This window comes from Amphiura filiformis, chromosome 9 (assembly GCF_039555335.1).
Source record: "Amphiura filiformis chromosome 9, Afil_fr2py, whole genome shotgun sequence".
NCBI lineage: Eukaryota > Metazoa > Echinodermata > Ophiuroidea > Amphilepidida > Amphiuridae > Amphiura > Amphiura filiformis.
This window is the reverse complement of record NC_092636.1, coordinates 5,599,185-5,622,098: the sequence shown is the minus strand read 5'-3', so window position 1 is coordinate 5,622,098 and position 22,914 is coordinate 5,599,185. Positions and strand designations below refer to the sequence as shown.

The window sequence follows — 22,914 nt, the reverse complement described above, 5'->3', positions numbered from 1 at the left end:
GCAAAATCGGAATCAACTGAAATTTTGGGAATAGGTTTTTTTCGTGGATATCTAATGAAAAATGACATAAATAGAGGATGCTAGGATCACAAAATACTCCTTTAAATTAAGTGACTTAATTTCATGAATCACCAGAGAAACGAAACAAATTAAAAAATATTACAAACTGTATTTATTTTAGAAGGTACGCCGACACAATTGACTAATCGAGGTGGTCATCGTTGCCATGGTAGCTGCGCGTGAGTGGAAAATGGACTATTGCACTTTCGCGGAGTGCAGTAGCAAAAACAATCAATAGTAATTGACCAATCAAATGATAAGAATCTTTGTATGAGTTCTGTAACATCGGAAATACAAACATAAATTTCATACTGCTCCAAAATAATAATGAATGTCCCTTTAAGGGTACTTGCCCATCAATTTCATTCGCCTTAAATAGTGTCTCCTTACCTAGCACTATCACAAAAGGAAACATTGTTACATTAATATTTGATTTTGAAAAATAAGACAACATTTTCAAAACTTAGAACACATATGTGACACCTTTTGAACACTTGACACGTTTTCTTATTTCCTTATGTCTTTCTTTGTTTCATTTGAACACCGGTGTTCTTCTAGTTTGAACACTGATGTTCTGAAATATTTTAGAACACTTATTACACATGTGTCATGTGTTCAACTGTATCTTATGAACACGTCTCGATCAGGTGTTCACACTAGTGTTCTCTAAATAAGTTGAATACGTGTCATGTGTTAAAAAATCGTTACATTAATGAACGCGTTCCATGTGTTCTGGCCAATTTACAGTGCATATAAAGGAGGAGGGGAGGAGCAGGAGCAGGAGGGGCAGGAGTAGGAGCAGAAAGAATCATAATCAAACGTAATGAATCAAAACAGTTAGCAAAGCTCGAGTTACAAATATTGTTTTATTTACAATTCATTAAAGACATTTTATTAAAGAGCATTTGTTAAGAATAATAATATAATATATTATACATAATTGTGTACAGTGGCGTAGATTTCTTTTCGACATTGAGGGGGATGGGGCTGGAAAACTTCCTTGAAGTATAGTGAATCCATCACCTTTTGGCGACAGAATAAGTTAACACTGTGACGTCATAGTTCCAATTATACTCCAACCAAATGTTGAGGTAAAAAACGCAGAATTATTTCACAAAAGTATATATTAATAATGCCCGTTACACATACCCCATACTGCGTACGTGGCTCATATCTGTGGCTCTTAAGTGACAACAATTTTGTAGGAAGTATTTAAATTTGATACTTTCCGCTTATAAAAGGTATTTTAAAATGGCGATAAAGACTCGAACAGCCCCTTTATGTTGCACTTAAAACATTTAGTTCATTAGCCGTTGCACAAAACACAGGCCTTCCAGTGTATAAATACATGGAATCTAATACAGATTTACGAGTATCACTAGATAAAATATACAAAAATTGATCAGATTACACTAAATAGCGGGATACCCATAAATAATTATTTGAAAGACCGTTTTAACACTTGATTATAACCAAATTAATAATATTTGTGCAATGTTTTTTATTCATTACATAATCTTTAAATCATCATATTCTATTGTCTTGATTGTAGAATACACCAAACACGTTTCCCCCAAAATTGTATAATTGAATGGACACGTCTCCACGTCCACGTCTATTATAACAGTACCATCTAGCCTAGACACAAATTGATTTTCAGCTGTTGAAAACAAATTAAGAGTTCTGCGTAAAAGTGCGGAAGCTTGTTTTTGTGATAGTTAACTGTTATTTGTAACTATGCATGTAGAATTGCTTTTTTGCTGAGATGGAATGTTTGATGTTTTTACAAGATAACTTAATGTCAAATTATTTTCTTCAAACCCCTCTCTTGGTTTACAGTGGTTTACAGCCATTGGGTCGCGATCGATCACGTTATAATATTTAACTCCGTAACGTGTGCAAGTTTTGGATGTCGAACAAGTCCAGATACCATATCGCTGACCTGCAAAAACAATGGCAAACACAAGTTGATTACACAAATTTGGAACTTGTAAAGTTTGGTAATTTAGTTACCACAAAGTTGGAAAATGTCCAATTTTGTGGCACATTACCACAACGTGTGCAGCTTTGTGGCGCAAGTTGATAACCACAAACTTGTAACGTATGAAGCTTTGTGGCAAGTTAATTACCACAAAGTTACAACGTGGCCAATTTTGTGGCACAAGTTGATAACCACAAACTCAGAACATGTGCATCTTTGTGGCGCAAGTTGATTACCACAAGCTACCACAGACTCGGAACGTGTACAGCTCTGTGGCACAAGTTGATAACCACAAGCTTGAAACATGTGCAGTTTTGTGACTTCAAAAACGAAGAGATTCTAATAATGACAAAAGCCCATTAAATTTGATTGACATGTTGGAGAATTTGTCAAATCAGCCAGCAATTTATGTTACAGAGCAAGCCAATACACATTTCCCGTGTTCAGCATGTTCAGAAACGTGCAAGAATATCCCCGTGTTCTCTTCCGAATAAATGACCGGCGTTGTTAACTTGCGGGTTAACTTGGATTGCTGTGCTGCGCGACGAAAATCTTTTCCTTCACAGAGGTAAACGTGAGATTCAACAATGAGCCAGAACTTCTTAATCATTTTGCAAAAGATTTTTGTTAATGACTATAAGGTCAGCAGAATAAGATCGATTAGATAGAGTAGAGTGCTGGTGGATATAAACCATTCTCGGGCTGAGCATACCACAAAATGACAATAAGATTCTGAAAACCACAGACGCATAAAATGGAAGCAATTATGAATTTTAAAATGCTATAAGTAGTAGATTGGTGCATGTATGTGTGTTTTTTTGTGTGTATGCAGTACACAACATCAATTGGAATCAGCACATCACGAACAAAGAGCTGTATGGTGAGCTCCCGAAACCCACACAGAAGATCAGGAGGACACGTTTCGTTGGGCATGCGTACAGACGCATAAACGATCCTGTAAGGCAAGCTGATCTATTGGACACCTAAACATGGAAACAGAAAACCTGGCAGACCCCCTCTAACATATGGGGATGTATTGAAACCCAAACAGGACATTTGATGTTATGGATTTGGGAATGGCCAGAAGGATTTGACGTGCTGGTGTAGTTCGAGGACACCACTCATAGCAATGTGTGTAGGTAACGGAAAGCTGAACCAATTGAATTATAAATGAACAAGAAAATACCGCAGGTTCAACTGTTTGTATACAGCATGTCTCAAAAACAATTGTGCAAGTGAAAAGCGCCCTCTTTGGTAATTAGAAAATACCGTTGTGACATGATGCTTACATCAACGTCAAGGGCGCAGTCTCCAATGCCGTTTGTTCTGTTCAATTTGCTTGTTTTAGTCTCGAGATATGTTAAGTTAACAACGAAAGGGTAATACCACAATTTTAACGAATCTCGAGATTAAAACAGGCAAATTGAACAGAACAAACGGCATTTGAGAGCTAAGACTACGCCAATGACGTTGATGTAAGCATCATGTCACAACGGTATTTTCTAAATGCCAAAGAGGGCGCTTTTCACTTGCACAACTTTTTTTGAGACAGCTGTGTAAATATACATGTATGCGATTGTTTGCATTTTTGAGCGCATCGTTATTTTGTCTCTCACTATATGAATATAATAATTCATTCACTAACCTCGTTACTTGTTACCACAAGACATCCACCTGCTTCCATTTTTCTCTTCATCTTTATGGTTCTGTCTTCGTCTAACATACGAGAAGCATCTTCTACTACAATGGTTCTAAATCCTAACCGACATGCATCCAATACGGTGGATCCGACGCAGATATCTAACGCGAGACCACATACGTACAGATCTGTTATACCTGATAGTGATACGAGAACAATTGACATAATTCTTTGGATTATTGTGGTATTGTATTGTATTAAACAATTATCAATGACTTGCCAAAAATCTAAAAATTCGACAACAGATTTGTCTAAAATAACAAATCGTCACCCTCATAACCAAAGTGCCTAAGTCATTATTACATGTTTCTCATTTGCAATTTAGATTTTCTGAGTAATAAACACATAATTGATCAAATTTCCAGCCGCATTTTTCATTAACTTGTGAAATACATCTCTTAGGCACTTTTGTTATGAGGGGGGGGCGAAATGTATGTACATTGGTTGCATTAACATGAAGGAAGATCCTATATTTGCTAAGACTATACTCTATAAACATTGAAGTATGATACGTAGCCTATACAAAGGAGTGTAGTGTTTAAAGTAACTCACAACCACACACACCCCATCTCCATAAATCTCATTTATAACTGTTACCTGAAACACAACACATCTAGATTATTTGATATATCTATTGATAGAGTTTTCGTAAAGGAAACCAAACTGCCACAGAGTGCAAAGACCACAGAACCATCATCATGATTCCGCGTGCATCAAAGATCATTCTGCGAAAGGCAATGCCTTGGCACCAGGGAAGGGTTTGAAGTGATGAGGATACTCGGCAAGAAAGACGACAAAGGAGTAATGTGTTTGCTTTGTTGATTTTGAGAAAGCCTTTGATAGAGTAGCCCGGGTGAAGCTGTCAAACATTCTGAAGAGGATGGAGTTGACCGGAGACACAGACTGGTGATTGAGTCAAACATAATGGGACAAGGGGCAGAGAGGTGAAAGTGCCAGATGAAGCTCCGTGCATCAAGGACTTTAGTCGCCGGCACGGTGTTCTTCTTAATTACAATATACTTGTTTATAAATTGAGTTATTGAAGGATGTGATTCGAAGATGACCAAGCAATGGTGGCAAGTACCGAAGCATATCTGTAAAGAATGATGGACAGCTTGAATGTAAAAAAGACCAAAGCGATGAAGAGGGCAAGATTTTAAACGTCACCATAAATGGATAAAGGTGGATCCAGTCCCGGGGGGGGGGGCACTTCAATATGAAATGGATATAGGTGTAGAGCTGGCACTTTCGCACTAAGGGGCATTCGGTGAGAGCAAAATGTAAAAAACATGGGGTCATTGGGTGAGAGCATGATTTTTGGCATTTGGTGAGAGCAAAATGTAAAAAATATGAGAACATGACCTTTTTTTAAATGGAATCTTTGGGTGAGAGCCGAAACAGCGACGCAAAAACCTCGAAAATCGAATTTCTAGTTCTAAATGGCTTCAGGGGGTAGGAAGAGTTGCGCAGAGATGAAAGTAACGATTTGCATGGCAAAGGTGGCGTTCAATATAAAGGAAATTCCTCTAAACACGAATTCCTTCTGAACCAGGACACAAAGAAGAGAATTGTGAAGTCAGCAATTTTGAGTGCAGCCTTATTATATTGAGCTGAGACGTGGACACTGCAGAAAGAAGATGAGAGAATAATGGAAAGAGATCAATGTGGAAGTGCGTGAGGGAAGAGAGGTCAATAATGAGTACCACCAGTACCAGAAAGAAGAATGGAAGAATAGACAAGTGGCCTTGGCATTAGTAAGTAGAAATGACACCCCAACTTTGACATACCTTGTTGTTTTAGTTGTTTTGCTAACGCAGGTCCAGATGTGTTATTATTGGGTTCTGGAGTGGGGTAAAGTACCGAATAACTGTCATGCTCTGGATTTGTGCCCTTACGAGCTCTGATATGATTCGCCTCTACCTGAAAATGTACCACAGTAAAACTCTCATTCTTCCATTTAAATAATAACTGGGAAAAGCACGTTGTAATCTTTACATTAGATCTTCTTTTCACCGTTGTAGGCGTTTTATATAGCGCTTTTTCTGCTTGCTCAAAGTGATTTATATTTATTCCGCTGTCACTATGTCACCATGTGGCTACCAACAATAACGGCACCGTTATGACTACATCCTACTCTCTGAATTCCTAATGGTAAAAACTTAATCTATTCGATTGCGATGACGGACAAATCCAAGCTTAGATTTAAAAAAATAGATTAAAATTGAACTTGGATTTGTCCCTCATCGCAATCCAATAGATTAACATTTTAATCTTAGGAATTTAGATAATAACAGCTCCTCAATATATCTAGGTGGAGTGGGGCAAGTGAGAGAGAGTGTATTGCTCACGGACACAACACGGTGATCCTAATGGGGTTCGAACACACAACCTGATTCCAACAGCCTTACCGCAAACCCACCGTGCTCAATAGTATACACATTTCTTGAAATCCACTTACTTGCAAATCTTTATGAAGTTGTGCTCCAGTTGAATGTTGTACGCAGTGTGCAGGCCACAAAGTTTGCTCAATTGGTTCTCCATTATGTCCGGCAAAAACAACCGTGTCGATTAGTTTTGCTTCCTCAGCGGCAATCTGCGTAAATATGAAAAGGATAACAAAGGAATAACAACTGTGAGAAACAGTGGAAATGTGTTTATTTGACGTGTTTCGTTCTGGTTTCTATTAATCAAAGGTGGTTCATTGATTGCTAAGACGTGTCATCCAGCAGAAAACACAACACGTGTCGCAGAACTAGACTTGCTTCAAGTGCTTGGGTGTCCTTAGTTAGTGAATGAAAACTACATGGAAGCTTTGCCGCAGCATTCACAAATTCCTGTTTCTTTCCAAAATGTTGAAGTTATTTTTTTTTTTAATTATTTACCATCATAACTTTGACATTTTAAAATTCTATTTAACATTTCACTTTCTAGGCTAGATAATGGACTCTCTTATCATACCTAGTACCCCTAGGCATACTGTGCACTGCAGTGGTAGTCTAGTGTTCCAGCAAAATGCCCAGGCATGCTTCCTCCCTAACTCATGAGCTAGCCATCACCCACATTTCGTCCTATACAAAAAAATCTGACCTGACTAAAAATCTGAAGGAGTCCAGCATATGAAACTACTAGTCTATACATGGGTCATGGCATCACAGACCAATGCCATAGAGAATAAAGTGAGGAGGAAGCCTTGATCAAGGCTACGCAGAAGCGGCTTCACAAGAGGTGTCTTATTGCAATGCTAAGATACTATTTTTAAAGTGCATATGCTGTAAGATGCTCAGACGATTTTCTAAACACTAACCAGACTTGAAGAACATGAAGAATGAAAGTTTCTTGTGCGCCGATTCTTATGAAATGATATGTGGTTGTCGGGGATGCCAGTTATACAGGACGTCATGAGACATTACATTACAGTATTACATTTTATACATTGTTTCATGGAGACGTCACTGTGGCTTAAATTTGCATATTCTTGAGCTTTAATACTCAGATCATTTCGAAACACTCACCGGACTTGAAGAATGGAAGTTTCTTATGTGCCGATTCTTGTAAAATGATATGTGGTTGTCGGGATGCCAGTCTTGAGAAAAGATGACTTTGTCAAACTTTACTGTTTCTATCAACCTGCGAAATAATTATACCGACCGTGATTACAGATACAGAGTGCCCAGTATGTTACTCATCTTCATCTTCCGAAGGGGTTTTTCTAACACGTCCTATAAACGGAGAGGATTGCAAATCCCTCTTCCTCCTTGCAAATCACTCCTTGGATTTTCTTCACAATTAAAGGTCTTGTGCCATTTGTTAAGTACCACCAAGAGGCCGGTCGAGTGCAGATCCGTCGGAACACGTTTTTCAATACGGAATAAATGCTAAACTCGTCGTGACATCATCCAAGCAGCAAAGTTCATTTCCCATTGAAAAAGCGTTATCCGACGGATCTCCAGTCGACCATTCTGTCAATGTACAGCTACAAGTATCTATCCGGTGATAACGTAAGAACCAACACACGAAAAGCGATACACACAATTTATACATCAATGATTCAATGATACACATGCGCACGAGACGTGTCAGCCATCACTCGATCGGTGAACACGGTGGATAAAAATCTGAAACTTTTTTTAAGTTTTAAAAATTTAACAATTTTACTGTAATTTTACATGGTATTTTAGTACACCGATGGGCATTACAATCATGCAGAAAGTAGGAATTCGAGAAAAATTGAGGTCGTCGGTGTAGAGCAAAATCACACATCATGGCTTTAATCCATTCGGTAAGGTATGTGGTATAATCTTAATAAATTCCAACCAGAGCGACACTTGGGAAAGCCCGTAGTTTTACACTCTCTCAACTGACTGCGATTGACTTGAACAGGTATACTATATATCTGTGTACGGGACCACCACGTCTCCTCCAAAGGACGGACCACTCTCTCGTTAAGTTACATAATTCTAAATGCACTATTGGATAAATGTTACCAATAAAATTTGGATTTGTTGATTCAACCCAGAACTACATACCCTAGACTAAAGGTTTAGTTGCATAGGCGTAGATCCCGGGGGACGAAGGTTTAGAGGTTACTGTCATGTTTATTGTAGTTGTTATAATGTTGCTGTTGTTGCTGATTTTGCTGCTGTAGCTGTGGTTGGTGACGAAGACGACGATGATGATGATGATGATGATGATGTTGTTGTTGCAAGTCATTCTCTAGCTAAATTGTGGATGATGATGATGATGATGATGATGATGATGATGATGGTGATGATGATGATGATGATGATGATGATGATGATGATGATGATGATGATGATGATGATGATGACGATGATGGGTGACATAGCAACTTACTTGTTGATGACTGGCACAACCTCTTCACCGTTTTGTTTAGCTGGAGCATTCTTCAGGGCTAACGAACCACTTATGAAGTCATTCTGCACATCAACTACCAACAAAGCGCATTTTGGACTCAAAATCTGTTTACGGAATATTTCAATATAGACACAATAGAGGCGAGTTAATATCCCGCTTACTCAGGACTGAGAAAATCACAAAAACGTTAAAAACAATTTTATTGTGGAACTGCCTCCCGCGTAACATCAGGGAGGCAACCTCGGTGGCAACATTTAAACAATCTCTTAAGGCTCATTATTATCCTTTTTGACTCTTTGCTTTTGTTCATTCTCTTGTTTTTGCAGTGTATCACTTAGCGCTTTGATCTTTTTGTAATAGCGCTTTATAAGCTCTAATATGTATGTATGTCCCGATGTATGTATGTATTTCTAAAATGCGCTCATGCGGACACACGCATTCTATCCGAATTTGTTATTCAAAATGTTCAGTAAAATGTCTTACCAACAAACGATATTATCCATTTCAATACATTCACGAGTGCTTAATTGCAGTAATACTTTCTAATAAAAGTTCTCTTAAATTTTTAATTTGTCAAATGTTTCTAAAAGTGTTGGAATATTATACAAATATTGAATGTTTATGAGTTCATTGGTAAGAATATTTCCATGATGTGAAATACGGACTGTTCAACTCGGCAAAGCCTCGTTGAATGGAACAAATTCATATTTAACCGAATGGAAATATTTTTTCCATTGACCGAATAAAAATATTCAATATTTGTCTTATATAACTCATAAGTTCCCTTTCGTCCAATTAATTTTATAAATCACCACGAAAACAAAATAAATCAAAAATATCTAAATGTATGTTTATTTTAGAAGCAACACCCGCACGTATAATTGGCGAGTCTAGCTATACGTTCCCGCGTCTGTCAGCGTTGCTATGGTAGCTCCGCGTCACTACAATGGAAAAATGACTATTGCAAGTCCGCGGAGTGCAAAAGTCCTTTTGCAACGGGCCGCTAAAAAATAGCAGAAATAATCAATAGTAATTGCCCAATCAAATGACAAGAAACTTTTATGAGTTATATAAATCATTATGTACTGAAACATGCATTTATAGCAACACCGTGAACACATTAGATGAGCATTCAAGTTGTTATGATTGCAGGTGGGACTTTGATGAACATTTGCATAACCTTTTATATCAAACAAACTGCGGTTTTATTACGGTGGTTTTAAGACTAGGCCTTGTGTTGTGTTCATACAAGGTGCTTCAAAAAGATTGGTAAAGGAGCTAGTTTGGATCCTTTACTTTAATTTCAAGGACAAATATCCTAATTGAAACTCAGAAACACAACTATACTATAGTATCCTTTTTTAAGCATCGAATATCCTTTTCTTGTTTATGAAATACAAATTCCCCAAAATTCATGATACTGATTTTTGTCCACGGATAACTGTCCACTGTAACACACATACACAATAATGTATTAACACGATATATACCCTTTTTCACTCTGTGTGGCAGTGACGTCAGTGCGCATTTCATTGGGCGCAGCCTCAAATTTCTAGATTTCGCTCAAAGCACTGGTACACAGTCCCAAACAAACAAGCAGTGTCTATTAGCTAGCCACCCGTCTGGCCGTCATTTTAGACGGGGGGTTTGCTTCTGGGACGGGCAAAATTAATGCCTTTGACAGATGCTACATTATAATTGTAGGTGTTTAGAAAGTCTGTTGACCTTTTTAGTAGACCAGATTTGCAAAACAAGGCCATAGCAGCACATATGTAAACTCTTTGAAGCCCCAATGGGCTGTAGAAGTCTGGTAAAATGTAAAAAGGTCAAATTGGGACAGGCAAATTTATTCAAATGACGGGCAAACCTGAATTTCTAGCTAAGACCCTTACAGGTATGATGGGTGCACACACGCACGCGCTTAATGACGCCACATAGATGCGCGAGCGAAACAGCTGCTTCAACGCGTTGACGCAACTGCCCCCTCAAGGTAAAAATTGTATGTAACAGCTAATCATCCTTAAATTCGATGCAGGATACTTTTGGTAGACCCGTTTCCTAGTTTCAATTTGGATATTTATCCTTGCAAGTAAAGCAAAGGAACCAACTAGCTCATGTACCAATCTTTCAAAAACATCCTGTATTGGCGTGCCTGAAGGAAACATCGATAGCAATTTTGCCATTTTTGACAATCTGCCTTGTATGGTCATTCAAAAAGAAATGAGGAAGAATGTATATGGCATTGTCAAATATTAACAAATGCGCAGAAGAAACTTTTCCATCTATAAATGAACTTTTGAAAAAATATCTAGTTGTGATTTGATTACTTGATGAAATATCTCATCGTAGTGATGATGACGTTGGTCGCAACGAAGGCAATGGGATAGGCTTCTCTATCTCCTTTGGAGTTTATGATGTTTTATCATGTTTATGAGACATGTATTTTATTTGATGTGATTAAAAGGACACCGAAGCCTTATTGCTCATTATGTTGATGAACAAATAGGCCTATATCCGTGCTAATTTAGCTCGAATGTTTTCAATGCTTACCGGCTTTATCCAACTCTTCCACACGTTTTTAAATTTGTCTTCGTCTACTTCTTCCTGTAAGTAATAAAAGATGCGGTGGTATAAGAGATCGTTCCTTCTTGGCCATGTTGGCTAACATCAAGACATATCAGATATTAATTCATTGTTTATTTTCATTATGTGTGCTATTTTTTGTTAGTCAGTTTGTTTGTTTGTTTGTTTGTTTGTTTGTTTGTTTGTTTGTTTGTTTGTTTGTTTGTTTGTTTGTTAAATTTGTCTTCCTTTCCTTCCTGTCTATTTATTAGTATTTTGATTACCATTTCATTCAATCAGTTCAGTTCAGTTCAGTTTAGTTTAATTCAGTTTTGTTTTGTTTGTTTAGTTTTATAGTATACCGTATTATTTTCAATATGATTGGACATGCTTTTCGTTGAAATGCAACGTTGTGTTATCACGAACCTAAAGAATTTTGATAAATCCTGGAGAGTATTGCATCAGTAAATATATTCCTTATCGTGGATATTAGCAACGTTCTTATCAATATACTACATGATAATAATGTCATAAGATAAAACCATTTGAAAGGCCTCCATTGACATTCAAATGATAACCTAATTATATGTCATGTTCGTCGCATGAGCAAAATAAAATCTCGACCTGTAGCATGTTGAACATTTTCAAATCTGATGGTTCAAAAAGTATATATAAAAAAAAAGATTACTTTGTTGTGTTATTATTACTATTTGCAGCTGCTGTTGGTGATATAATTATAAGCATAGTGATTATTTTTAATGAAGCACTATAAAAATAAAATACGTAGAATGGCACCTATTCCCCATTCCAGAAAAATACAGCCCATTCCAGAAAAATACAGAACTAATTTTATTGGAATAAAATATCCTGTTTTGCCAAGTGAAACATAGCTAAATCCTAATCCTTTAGTTAGTCCTAACTGGCAATGAAAGTAAAATTTTAATGTTTGGTCAATTTTTGTAAATAAGGGCCAAAAACATGCATGTTTAAGGCGTTTTTCGACCTTTTTCGTATTCTGTGACAATCAAGCCCAGAGACTTGAACAAAAGACTAATTTCAAATTATGCATTGTAATTTTTAGAAAACACATTTTCCAATCTTTTTCACAACCAATTTATAGCAACAATAACATATAATATTAAAATTATGAAGTAGCTCTTACCTTTTACTCAAGATTTTGAATGCTTAGACTTGTGCCAAGTCTTACAATTTTGTGACTACAATTATAAGAAAACATGCAAAATTGCACGTTTTTGGACCATTTCCAAAATTGCAAAAATATTAAAATTTGACTTTCATTGCCAGTTAGGACTAACTAAAGAATTAGGATTTAGCTATGTTTCATTTGGCAAAACAGGATAATATTATTTTTTAGTTCTGTATTTTTCTGGAATGGGGAGTAGGGATCCTCTTTTTCGTAAATCTATTGGTTACAGTCGATAGTTCAAAGGGTTATAGTCAGAAACCCCGATAACTTATTTATATAGGCCTACTATAATACTTTACCCTAACCCTAAACTTTACCCAAACCCTAATTTAAGCCCTATATAGGCCTACTATAATACTTTACCCTAACCCTAAACTTTACCCAAACCCTAATTTAAGCCCTATATAGGCCTACTATAATACTTTACCCTATAACCCTAAACTTTACCCAAACCCTAATTTAAGCCCTATATAGGCCTACTATAATACTTTACCCTAACCCTAAACTCTACCCAAACCCTAATTTAAGCCCTATATAGGCCTACTATAATACTTTTACCCTATAACCCTAAACTTTACCCAAACCCTAATTTAAGCCCTAAAGCTCAATTCTAACCCTAAACATCCTAAACATATACTCCGACTCTAGTCCCCACTCTGACCCTAACCCTAATGCTAATTTAAACTCTAACCCTAATGCTAACTTTAACTCTAACCCTAACCCTAATGCTAACTTTAACTCTAACCCTAACCCTAATGCTAACTTTAACTCTAACCCTAACCCTAATGCTAACTTTAACTCTAACCTAACCCTAATGCTAACTCTAACCCTAACCCTAATGCTAACTCTAACCCTAACCATAATTCTAACTCTAACCCTAACCCTAATGCTAACTCTAATCTTATCCCTAGCCCTAATCCTAACCTAAAATGTCCTAAACCCTTCCTTTAACCCTTTTTGACTAATGACCTCCGGGTTATTAACGCTGTTCCTAATTTATTAACATTTTTAATTTTAAATCTTCAATATGATATTCAAAATCTGCACAATCATGGTGGTATAAAAAAGAAGGAAAGCTTTCGCTGCTCAATATTTATCGTAACTTGTTAATAGAAGTTTATTTGTTTACTACCACAGGAAACGTTTCTCCTTTGGCTCATTCAGCTCAATATACCGAGACAAAATCAAGCGTGAAATTTTGTTACGGTGCAATTGAAACCAATTCTCACTTATAATTAACGCAAAATTAACGTTAAAAGTACAATTACACATTTTTAGCGAAAATTCGCACCACCATTTAAACTTTGGACATTTTGTTCTATACTTGTTAAAGTATAACATCTAAAGTTGTTTTCAATATCCACAGCTGAGCTGAAAACATTTTTTTTTATAAAATAGATAGCCTACATTAAAATAAAGGCAAATGTTTTAAAACGTTTTAGGGGTTTGTCATAAAAACTTTTACAATGTTTTAGCGTTTTACAATGTTTTATCTTTCAGTGTTGTCAAACTTGAACAAAATCAAACCAATGATTCAGGTGACAAAAAAAATGTTTTACAGCGGACGAACTTTTCAAAGTAGTCGGTCGGTCGGTATTTCTTTTTTCTGGAGGCTAAATATCACCGAAAGCTTGACAACTCTGGAAAATATTTGATGTTTTTTTGCAGACATATTTTGAAAAATTTAGAACACAATTTTCCCTTGACACAAATCTTGGTCGGTTGACCCCGTAAAACAGCCTTTGTCGCCTTGTAACTTATTTCCTTCTTGACCATTATCACTCATTGTTGTTGGATTCCGTTGATTAGGTTCTTTATCACTAACACCTTGGTTCTAATTTATGCAGTAGGATGTTCCCTATGTATAAAATAAAAATTCCTTTAAAAAAGGAATGTGGCGCCCAATGTGAACTTGGACGTGATATGGTGAATTCCATGGTGTAGATTTGGTATTATAATGATTTTTCTAGGGAAGAGTAGAAGATGATCAAATGCAAGAGAAATGTGTTTGATTGGGGAAGGTGTTCTGACAATCCAAATATAAACTTAGTCCACCTCAAATGACCTGTAACAATTTGTGATTGACATTACTTAATTCACCTCGGATGACTTTGATCTGACATTCAACATTTTCGCGCTTACACCAATCATATCCATAACAATTTAACTCTTACAACTTCCTGTCAACTCTCTAATTTAAAACTCTAAATTTCTGTCTGTTTGCCTTTTCTGTCTTGTACCATTTAGTACACTACAGTTTGTTACAATTATTAAGATAAGCAAACATTGCTGGGTAGATAACAGGATTTAGTTATTTACTTAATCCAATCATGGAGGTAGTAGCTAGTAGCTAGTACTACCTCCATGCATGATCCAATCATGGCATTTAACGTCAATTTTGGTTTTCAGTGTTTTAAAATACAACAATGTAGAACATGTATAATTAATATGCCGTGTTGTTTGCATGCAGTTTGCCGCCCAATTGTGCCACCATATTGCAACTTTGGCAATAACCGCTATATAGATTCTATGGTAATTAGCAAACAAAAGCCATCAGTTTAAGAGGCCTCGTTAATTGATCTTATCACTATGGACCACAAGAGTCTCATCCCAATGGCATATAGTCCAATAACCTCAATTACATAATCATAGTGCAAAATTTGACCTCAAGTTGCAGAGTATGAGTTTGTGTACCCAAATTTTCAAAGGATGACGGTACAAATGTATTAGGGTTTAAGAACTGTTCCCATGATAGATGAGCATGTTGTGGATCCTAGTGTATGGTCAAATGTCACCGTCTATCGGGTTCTAAGGCACAAAGTAAACTGGTTGAACGCATACAAAGGTCAGGATTTATTTGGTGTTTTTATAAATCCTAATTTTGTATTTTAAACAAAGAATATACGCTCACCATTTTATCCCGTGCATATCAGAAAACAATAATAAAATAAAATCCAAGCAAATTGTGGTTTTATTTCTGAGCTGGGCATAATTTTAGCAAAACAATTGCGAAGTCAATCTAGCAAGAGTGAAATTAGAAGCTTTTCACAAATTCATGCCTATATTGTGGCGCCTCTACAAATTCATGCCTATATTGTGGCGCCTCCGTAGAGGGCGCCACAACAAAATGTTGTCATTGCTTAAATTCTGTTCATTAAAATCACAAGAATATACCGAGAATATAGGCCTACCGAAAATAAATTATAGCTGTTCTTGTCCATTTAGCATTGCATCTTCACATTTTGAAACAATAGTTCGATATAGTTCTTGGACCAGTTATTGTAAAATACTTTTAGTATACGATCAATTTTGTGAATATATTCATTGCTCTTTTTCATTTGGAAAACCGTCAATTGATAGTTTGTACGTATATGAACCCAGGTGGAATTGGTGAATAAATTTCCCATAAATAATAAATTTATTTTTATTGGTTAGCGAAATTAATGGTGATCTGCATGAAAGGCATATTTATGGTGGTTAATGTTAAGGAGAACACGAGAAATGCTTTTAAAACCTCGCAGCATCGCGCGATGAAATTAAAATGTACATTTTATCGCAGCGCGATGCTATAAAGTTGAACAAAATCCAACTCCATCGCGGACCGAAATTTCCACCGCGCGATGAGAATTTTTACCGCCAAGCTCGTAAAAACGTGGCTCATTATTTCAGTTTTTATAGCATCGCAGCATCGCATTGGATCTGTTACTAAAATTGTGGATCATGTTGCATACAATCTACGAATGTTGTTGTTACACAAATTGAACAAACATGGATTCGTAAATTCTTAAAAATATATTAATCAACTTGAGTAAAAAGGTCACAACAACAAAATGAGTAAAAACTTACTCAAATTGAGAAAATGATACCCAACATTAAGCTCCTATTGATAAATAGTACCCAATATTGAGGGTATTATGAGCTCAATGGTGGGTATTATTTACTCAATTTGAGTAATGTTTTACTTTGTGACCTTTTTACTCAACTTGAGTAAAATATTTTTAGAGTGTAAAATCCTTCATGTGATTAGACATCACGTCAACTGTGATCAGTCCGTTGATAATAAATTGATAGGAAATCTTACTTGTTTGACGAGGAGTTGAAGTACTTTGTCAGTGTCTTGGTTTGTCCATTGGTGGTCACAATCATCATTCGATGACAGCAATTGACAACACAAGTGGTGAAACTCTCCATGATTTAAAATCCCATCCCTGTAAAAAAATAGGTAATACATGTACTAGGCATATGCATAAATTATAATCAGGTGTAACACTATTATTATTATTATTATTATTATTATTATTATTATTATTATTATTATTATTATTATTATTGTTATTATTATTATTATTATTATTATTATTATTATTATTATTATTATTATGTGCCAGGTGCACCGGGTAGTGAATAATATAATAGGGAAGGGCAAAGATTTTTGCCAAAAGTACGGTGTCATTTTTTGACAGGAAGAATTTTGGAGCACATCTTATTACGACATAAAAGGTAAAGAAACCGTTAGGAAAGCATTCAAATATGCCAAATTTCCTGGTTGCATGTGCGAGCATCACATGATTAGACAATTTTAAATTTAATTTGAAAGTTAATTGTCACTTTAAAATGTCGCATTGTTCTTTAATGTATCATGAAAATACTGGTGTAGCACAGCGCTTTGATTTTTCAACAGAAATAAGTTGAAGGGATCCCTTTACTCCTGATAATGAAATAATAATGTCAACAATAAAATATCGGATTCCCGGGATCGGATATCGCTTTTGATGGTCTATATACGTTTACAGGATTCATTACACAAAAAAATAATTATCACATATCGACTATAAAATATATAGATCTAGGTCTATTTCTACCCTGATTTCGCAAGTAACTGCATTGTTGCTAAACACAAATTTTGTACTTTTTCAAATGTTTTACATTATAGATTGTGTCAATTATTGTTGAAACAACGTCTTTAACGTAGGCCTATAACTGAAACAAAAAATTAACTAAACAAAACATAAAACTTGTTTTTTATTGTTTCCATAACAGCAAACTTCCCTGTCATGCGTTTGTGTTGAGGATATTTACACCAGTGACTTTGGTTCCGGGCTTTGGTTGAATTCTATTTCCACGGTTTAAACAAATGCATTATATGCAAATATAATGAGTATGAACTTCATTATTGAGTTTAACCTTTAGACCACAATGTTCTTGACAAAGATGACAAGGCAAAAAAGTTCATTTCTCATAAGATCCAAAACCATGATAAAAAATGCAAACAATAACAACAACAATCTTGGCAACACTGTATTTAATTCTGGTTGTTTTGATTTTCAAACACGTCAAATATATTACGATAAAGACGATAAATGATTTCTTGTGCTAAATCCGTGTAGGGCCGGGGGGGGGCTATAAAAATTTTGCACCAAATATTCGGGAGTTTTATTGTGTAGGCTAATCTTGTCCCGGAATCTAGTCTTGGTAATTAATATAAAAGTAATTTTGGAACCCCCCTTGCACATGCCAAATTGTTGGGATCCCAATTTGCAAACCTTTGTCTAGATAGGGGGCCCATATGTTGCGAGGCGAGCAGGAAAATTTGCGTATTAAAGCATTTCCGTACTGTTTTCCTAATCAAGGTGCCTCGTGAATGTGTGCCAAAATTGCCCCCCCGGTTCGCCAAAAATTTCTTGCCCCCCATACAATTTTACCATTCCACCAGGGCTCATAGTCATAATTATTGCACAGCCCCTTAGCTATAAGCAAAATACACTTACCCGTCCCTGTCGAAAAATTGAAAGCATCGCTGCTCCTCTGATGCATTTCCATTCCCATTTTCAACTGCGTGTTTACTTCGTGTTGTGACGAAATCATCAAAGAAATTCTCTTGTTTTGCACTGCTTGTCATTGTTTCTACCAGCTGTGATGGCTTACTGCAGCAGACTTTAATATACTGGTTTGCTTACTGATTTTACGCACTTGATAACAATTTTTGCATTAATTTTGCTTTAAAACTATCAGGCAAACATTTGTTATACGTATACGTGTTGTGTTTTGACTGGTATAATATAGGTCTATACCATGTATACCATGTAGCCTATACTGCAGCTCTGACGTTCAATGTATTGAGAAATGTCAGATAAGAGAGTAAAGGTCATTGCTGCGGCCTATGGATATATCATCGGATATACAAACATACATTACATACTGCTCCAAAATAAACATGAATGTCCCTTTAAAACAGGTTAAGTTTATGACTGTGACACGATCAAGTCAATATGAGACGATTTTCATGTTTGGGTCTGCTTTATGATATTTGGCTATTCCAGTTGGTATCCATACACCCTATGGAAGACCAGACTTGACCTTAATCTTGCACACAGGGAGTGCGAATTTCAAATGGGTTTTCCTGATTGGGATGACTGCATTTGTAATTCACACCCACTTGTGGGAGATTCAGATCGGTCATTTCGTCCATAGGTGTATGGGTTTCAACCACAATAGCCTATTCTTGCCTCTACCTGTCTACATGTACATTTGGCAATCAGCTGACTGATCAGCTGATTGGTACATTTAAAGGTATGCAGATGTACCTACGGTTTACATTGGATTTTAATTTTCATTTGGCCATATTCCTTACTCAAAAGGTTGAAATATTATTGAAATATTATTACTAATATTAGAAAGGTTTCTGTCCATTTTAAGCCGAACTAAAGGTAAAATGAAAAACAAAACTCCACTGGCTGGTTTTTTTTTCCGTGAGGTTGGTATCTGAGGGATTTCAGTTCTGAGCCGCTCTGTCATGCCTGTTGACTTGACAAATACAACGAATTTGCCTGGTTCCATTTTAGGTGTAAGTTAAAACATGTGTAAACATTACAAATAGGGCGTATGCAAAAAAATCAGGTTTGAACAAAAAAGCCAATTTCATACCAGATCGTACGTTATGACTTTAAAGGGCATCGATGATTTCCTGTGGCTTTTTGAAGCTTTCATTTTTAAATTAATTTTAATGTTTAAAGGGACACTCCATCACTGAGGAGGTTCTTTTTCAAAGTGCCAATATTTTTTATAAATACTACTTCATTGCTTGCCAGGCTCTTTCAAAAACAGCTTTCATAATTTCGTTAATTACTTTACAAATCATAACTTAAAATCAAGAAGTTTATTTATAAGCATTGGCAACGTACAATTTACTTTTCCAGCCCAGTCGAATTTTAATACATTGATTTATTTTAAAGGGAAATTAGTTATAGAAGCTGTACAAGCTTTCGTGATTTCGTATTTTTCCAGCCGAGTCGAATTTTAATACATTGACTTTTTTAAAGGGACATATTTTTAGAAGCTGTACAATAATCGGGTGCAATAAGGGATGGTGCAATAATTGTATGTACCCCGGCAGTGGCGTAGCTAGGGGTTATGGTGCCGGCCAAGGATACATAATGCCCCCCTCCCCCTTCTTGACACAGTTGCGCGCGGAACGCCAGAAAAAGGGGGCTAAATTTTAAACTTCGCACGAATAAGCTCCCGGGCCAATAGGCTTAAACTTGGTGATAGTAATTTTGCATATCACGGGAGCATGAACAAAATTAAACCGAGTCACCTAAGGTCAAAGTTTGTATGGGATCATGCTCGACAGTTGCGGCACCAGGAACTCTTTTTCGGGGGCGGGCATTGGGGGGAAAAGTGAATTTCAGGGGTACAAAGTCCATTTGCGCAAAAGTTGCCTCCAAAAGTGGAATTTTATGTAATGGGGGGGTCGCCTCAAAAGTGGGGGGGGGCTGGGGGGGGCAAGAAAAATATTTGCCCCCCCCCCGTAGCACCGCCACTGATGCCCGATGCTTAAACGTGGTAAAAGGAATCCTCGATATGACGGAAACGTGCCAAAAAATCAAAAGGGTCATCAGGGGCACAACAGTATTACTATCATGCTACTGACCAGTGCTCTCACAGCTATAGGTGCACTACAGAGGATGATTTAAGCACTTCCCAGCAAGTCTTGCGGTTAGCACAGCTGTGTGAGTGAACATGACACCACTGCCCGCCCACTGCATACACACGTGCATGGTTAAATTTGATTTTGGACAGATATATTTACAATAAAAACACCTTCCAAAGGTTGGTCGATTTCACATTTTATGTTATCTACGGAAGGTGTGAATTATCCTTCATGCATACATCACTTTAGATCTGAAATCGACCAAGTAATAATGACACACGGGCAATTCTAAAACAACATCTTTTGCACAGAGTTCAATGGGATTTGAAAAGTAAAGTGGCAATTGAAACTCTAGTGATAACACTTTTACAGTGCATGATGGGGCTTCCTTAAATCATCCTCTGGGTGCACTAGTTGTACGAACAAGAAGCCTCATATCTACACCAGGCACAAATAAAAATTCCTTTAAAAAAGGAATGGGGCGCCCAAATTATGTGAGCTTGGACGTGATATGGTGAATTCCATGGCATGGTGTTTAGATTTGGTCCCGGGGATTTGGTATCATAATGATTTTTTCTAGGGAAGAGTAGAAGATGATCAAATGCAAGACAAATGTGTTTGATTGGGGAAGGTGTATCACAGGACCGTTTTGGATGAAATAAATTGAATTGGAATGAAGCTGTCGTGTCAATTTGCGATTATGTGGGGTGGGGAGTTCAATTTTGGGGCATATTGTAGTGATGATATTGCTTTGGATATTGAATATTGTTGAATTTCGTTATGCAGGGGGGTATATGATGGATAGTATAGAAGAGGATCTACCCCTATGTTGACCAAAAGAAAAGTTTTTATGAATGTATAACGTCTGTGATACATATACATCATAACGTCTGTGATACATATACATCATCTACTTGCTAATACACTGAAAATCTAATAGAGATGAAGGATAAAAGACAATTACAGAACATTCATTCTTCAAAAGTAGCTATATGGGTATACAATGTTTACAAGATAAGAACGTTAATGTTTTGTACATGAACGTAACATCTTTGATACATAGTTGTTAACACACTGAAAATCTGACTAGAGATTTACAATTTGATGATATCCAAAAGAATACTTACTAACTTAGCATTGAAGAATTAAAATAATTACAGAACTTTCATTTGTTAACATACACGTAGCAATGATTAACAATGTTGAAAATACAAACGTAACGTTTTGTTCATAAACATAACATCCTCGACACATCTAGGATCCGCATAATTTGTTGATTAATGTCATAAACAGTCACAAAAGATTTATGGTCTGATCATTTTATCATTTTAAGGGGACCTGATATTGCATTTGGAAGAACCAGGCTTTTCAATTACTATCAAAACTGCTGGGTACCAAACTTTTTGATACAGCTTGTATAGTAATTTGTTCTAATTTCCATGCAAAAGGAGCCAGTTGTTTCATCCTTAAAACAAATAGGCTACACCATAATTTCCAATTACCCCATGCAGATAGATAAGACCTTGGTAAGATAAGCGTGTTAATTGTTATGTCACTATCACTATCTTGATCTTGATAAGATGCCTGACTTTGAAACTTTGGGTACAAAAACTCATACTCTGCAAGTTAGGTCAAATTTTGCACTATGATTGTTTATTTGAGCTTATTGGACTATGCCATTCAGATTAGGCTATTGTAATCCAAAGTGTTGGTCACCGTCTATCGGGTTCTAAGAGGCGGTAAACTGGTTACAAAGGTCAAAGTGGTTACAAAGGTCAAAGGTCTCGATTTATTTGGTGTTTTTACAAATCCATTAATTTTGTCTTTTAAACAAAGAATATACGCACACCATTTTATCCTGTGCATAACAGAAAACAATAATAAAATAAAATCCAAGCATATTGTGGATTTATTTCTGAGCAAGGGCATAATTTTAGCAAAATAGCACAACAATTGCGGAGTAAATCTAGTAAGACTGAAATTAGAAGCTACTCACAAGTACATGCCAATATTGTGGGACGCCTCCGTAGAGGGCGCCCCAAAAAGAAACTCGTCAGTTATAGTCCTCCTTGCTGTTCAACAACCTAATAATTTTGGATTATTCTGAAATATACATTTTGTTAATTGGACTTTACGTTCCCATTTGACACCCTGTGCGTGAAAATCGAACAAGAATTGACCAAGATATGCGCAGTGGCGTAGCTAGGGGGTGTGGCGCCCAGAGCTAAGGATAATGGCGCCCCTCCCCAATTGGGAACGCATCGTTTTACTTCACACAAGCACCACGGGCCAATCAATAAAGAACATAATGTAACACGCACAATAATTATTGAATCGTTAAAATTACAACTTTTGATTGAGAGGATGGTATAAGTTACAAGTAGACCGCGTTGACGTTTAAATAGGCTGCTTTGAAGGTGATCTTTCAAATGATTCGTTTCTGTATCACTGAGAAGCCAAACTTGATGCAAGTGATGTGATCCGCGTTCTGCACTGGTCACCAATCTAGCAGCTGCATCCGGATCCTTTGGAGCCTGTCTGGGTTGGTTCTGTGTAATTTTTAATTCCCAAAGCAGTGCCAAATCGGTGAGTATTATTAA

General features: G+C 36.5%; 1 protein-coding gene across 1 annotated transcript; it reads right to left on the bottom strand.

Moving 5' to 3' along the window:
- Window positions 1-907: 907 nt before the first annotated feature.
- Window positions 908-18,716, bottom strand: LOC140160556 (nicotinamidase-like). Its single transcript, XM_072183800.1, has 9 exons — window positions 18,153-18,716; window positions 16,466-16,592; window positions 11,166-11,219; window positions 8,595-8,719; window positions 7,253-7,367; window positions 6,199-6,333; window positions 5,528-5,660; window positions 3,687-3,877; window positions 908-2,002 (listed from the first exon to the last, which is right to left on the bottom strand). Exons 1-9 carry the CDS (start codon window positions 18,281-18,283, stop codon window positions 1,928-1,930), a joined length of 1,086 nt encoding a protein of 361 aa, XP_072039901.1. The 5' UTR covers window positions 18,284-18,716; the 3' UTR covers window positions 908-1,927.
- Window positions 18,717-22,914: the final 4,198 nt, after the last annotated feature.

What these genes read in the sequence shown, in the direction of transcription:
- LOC140160556 (XM_072183800.1), bottom strand. Translation starts at nt 18,283, where the DNA reads ATGACAAGCAGTGCAAAACAAGAGAATTTCTTTGATGATTTCGTCACA. An exon ending in TTCAACTCCTCGTCAAACAA is followed by an intron (nt 11,220 to 16,465) that starts GTAAGATTTCCT and finishes TATTACTTACAG; the next exon opens with GAAGAAGTAGACGAAGACAA. An exon ending in AACTTCATAAAGATTTGCAA is followed by an intron (nt 5,661 to 6,198) that starts GTAAGTGGATTT and finishes GTACATTTTCAG; the next exon opens with GTAGAGGCGAATCATATCAG.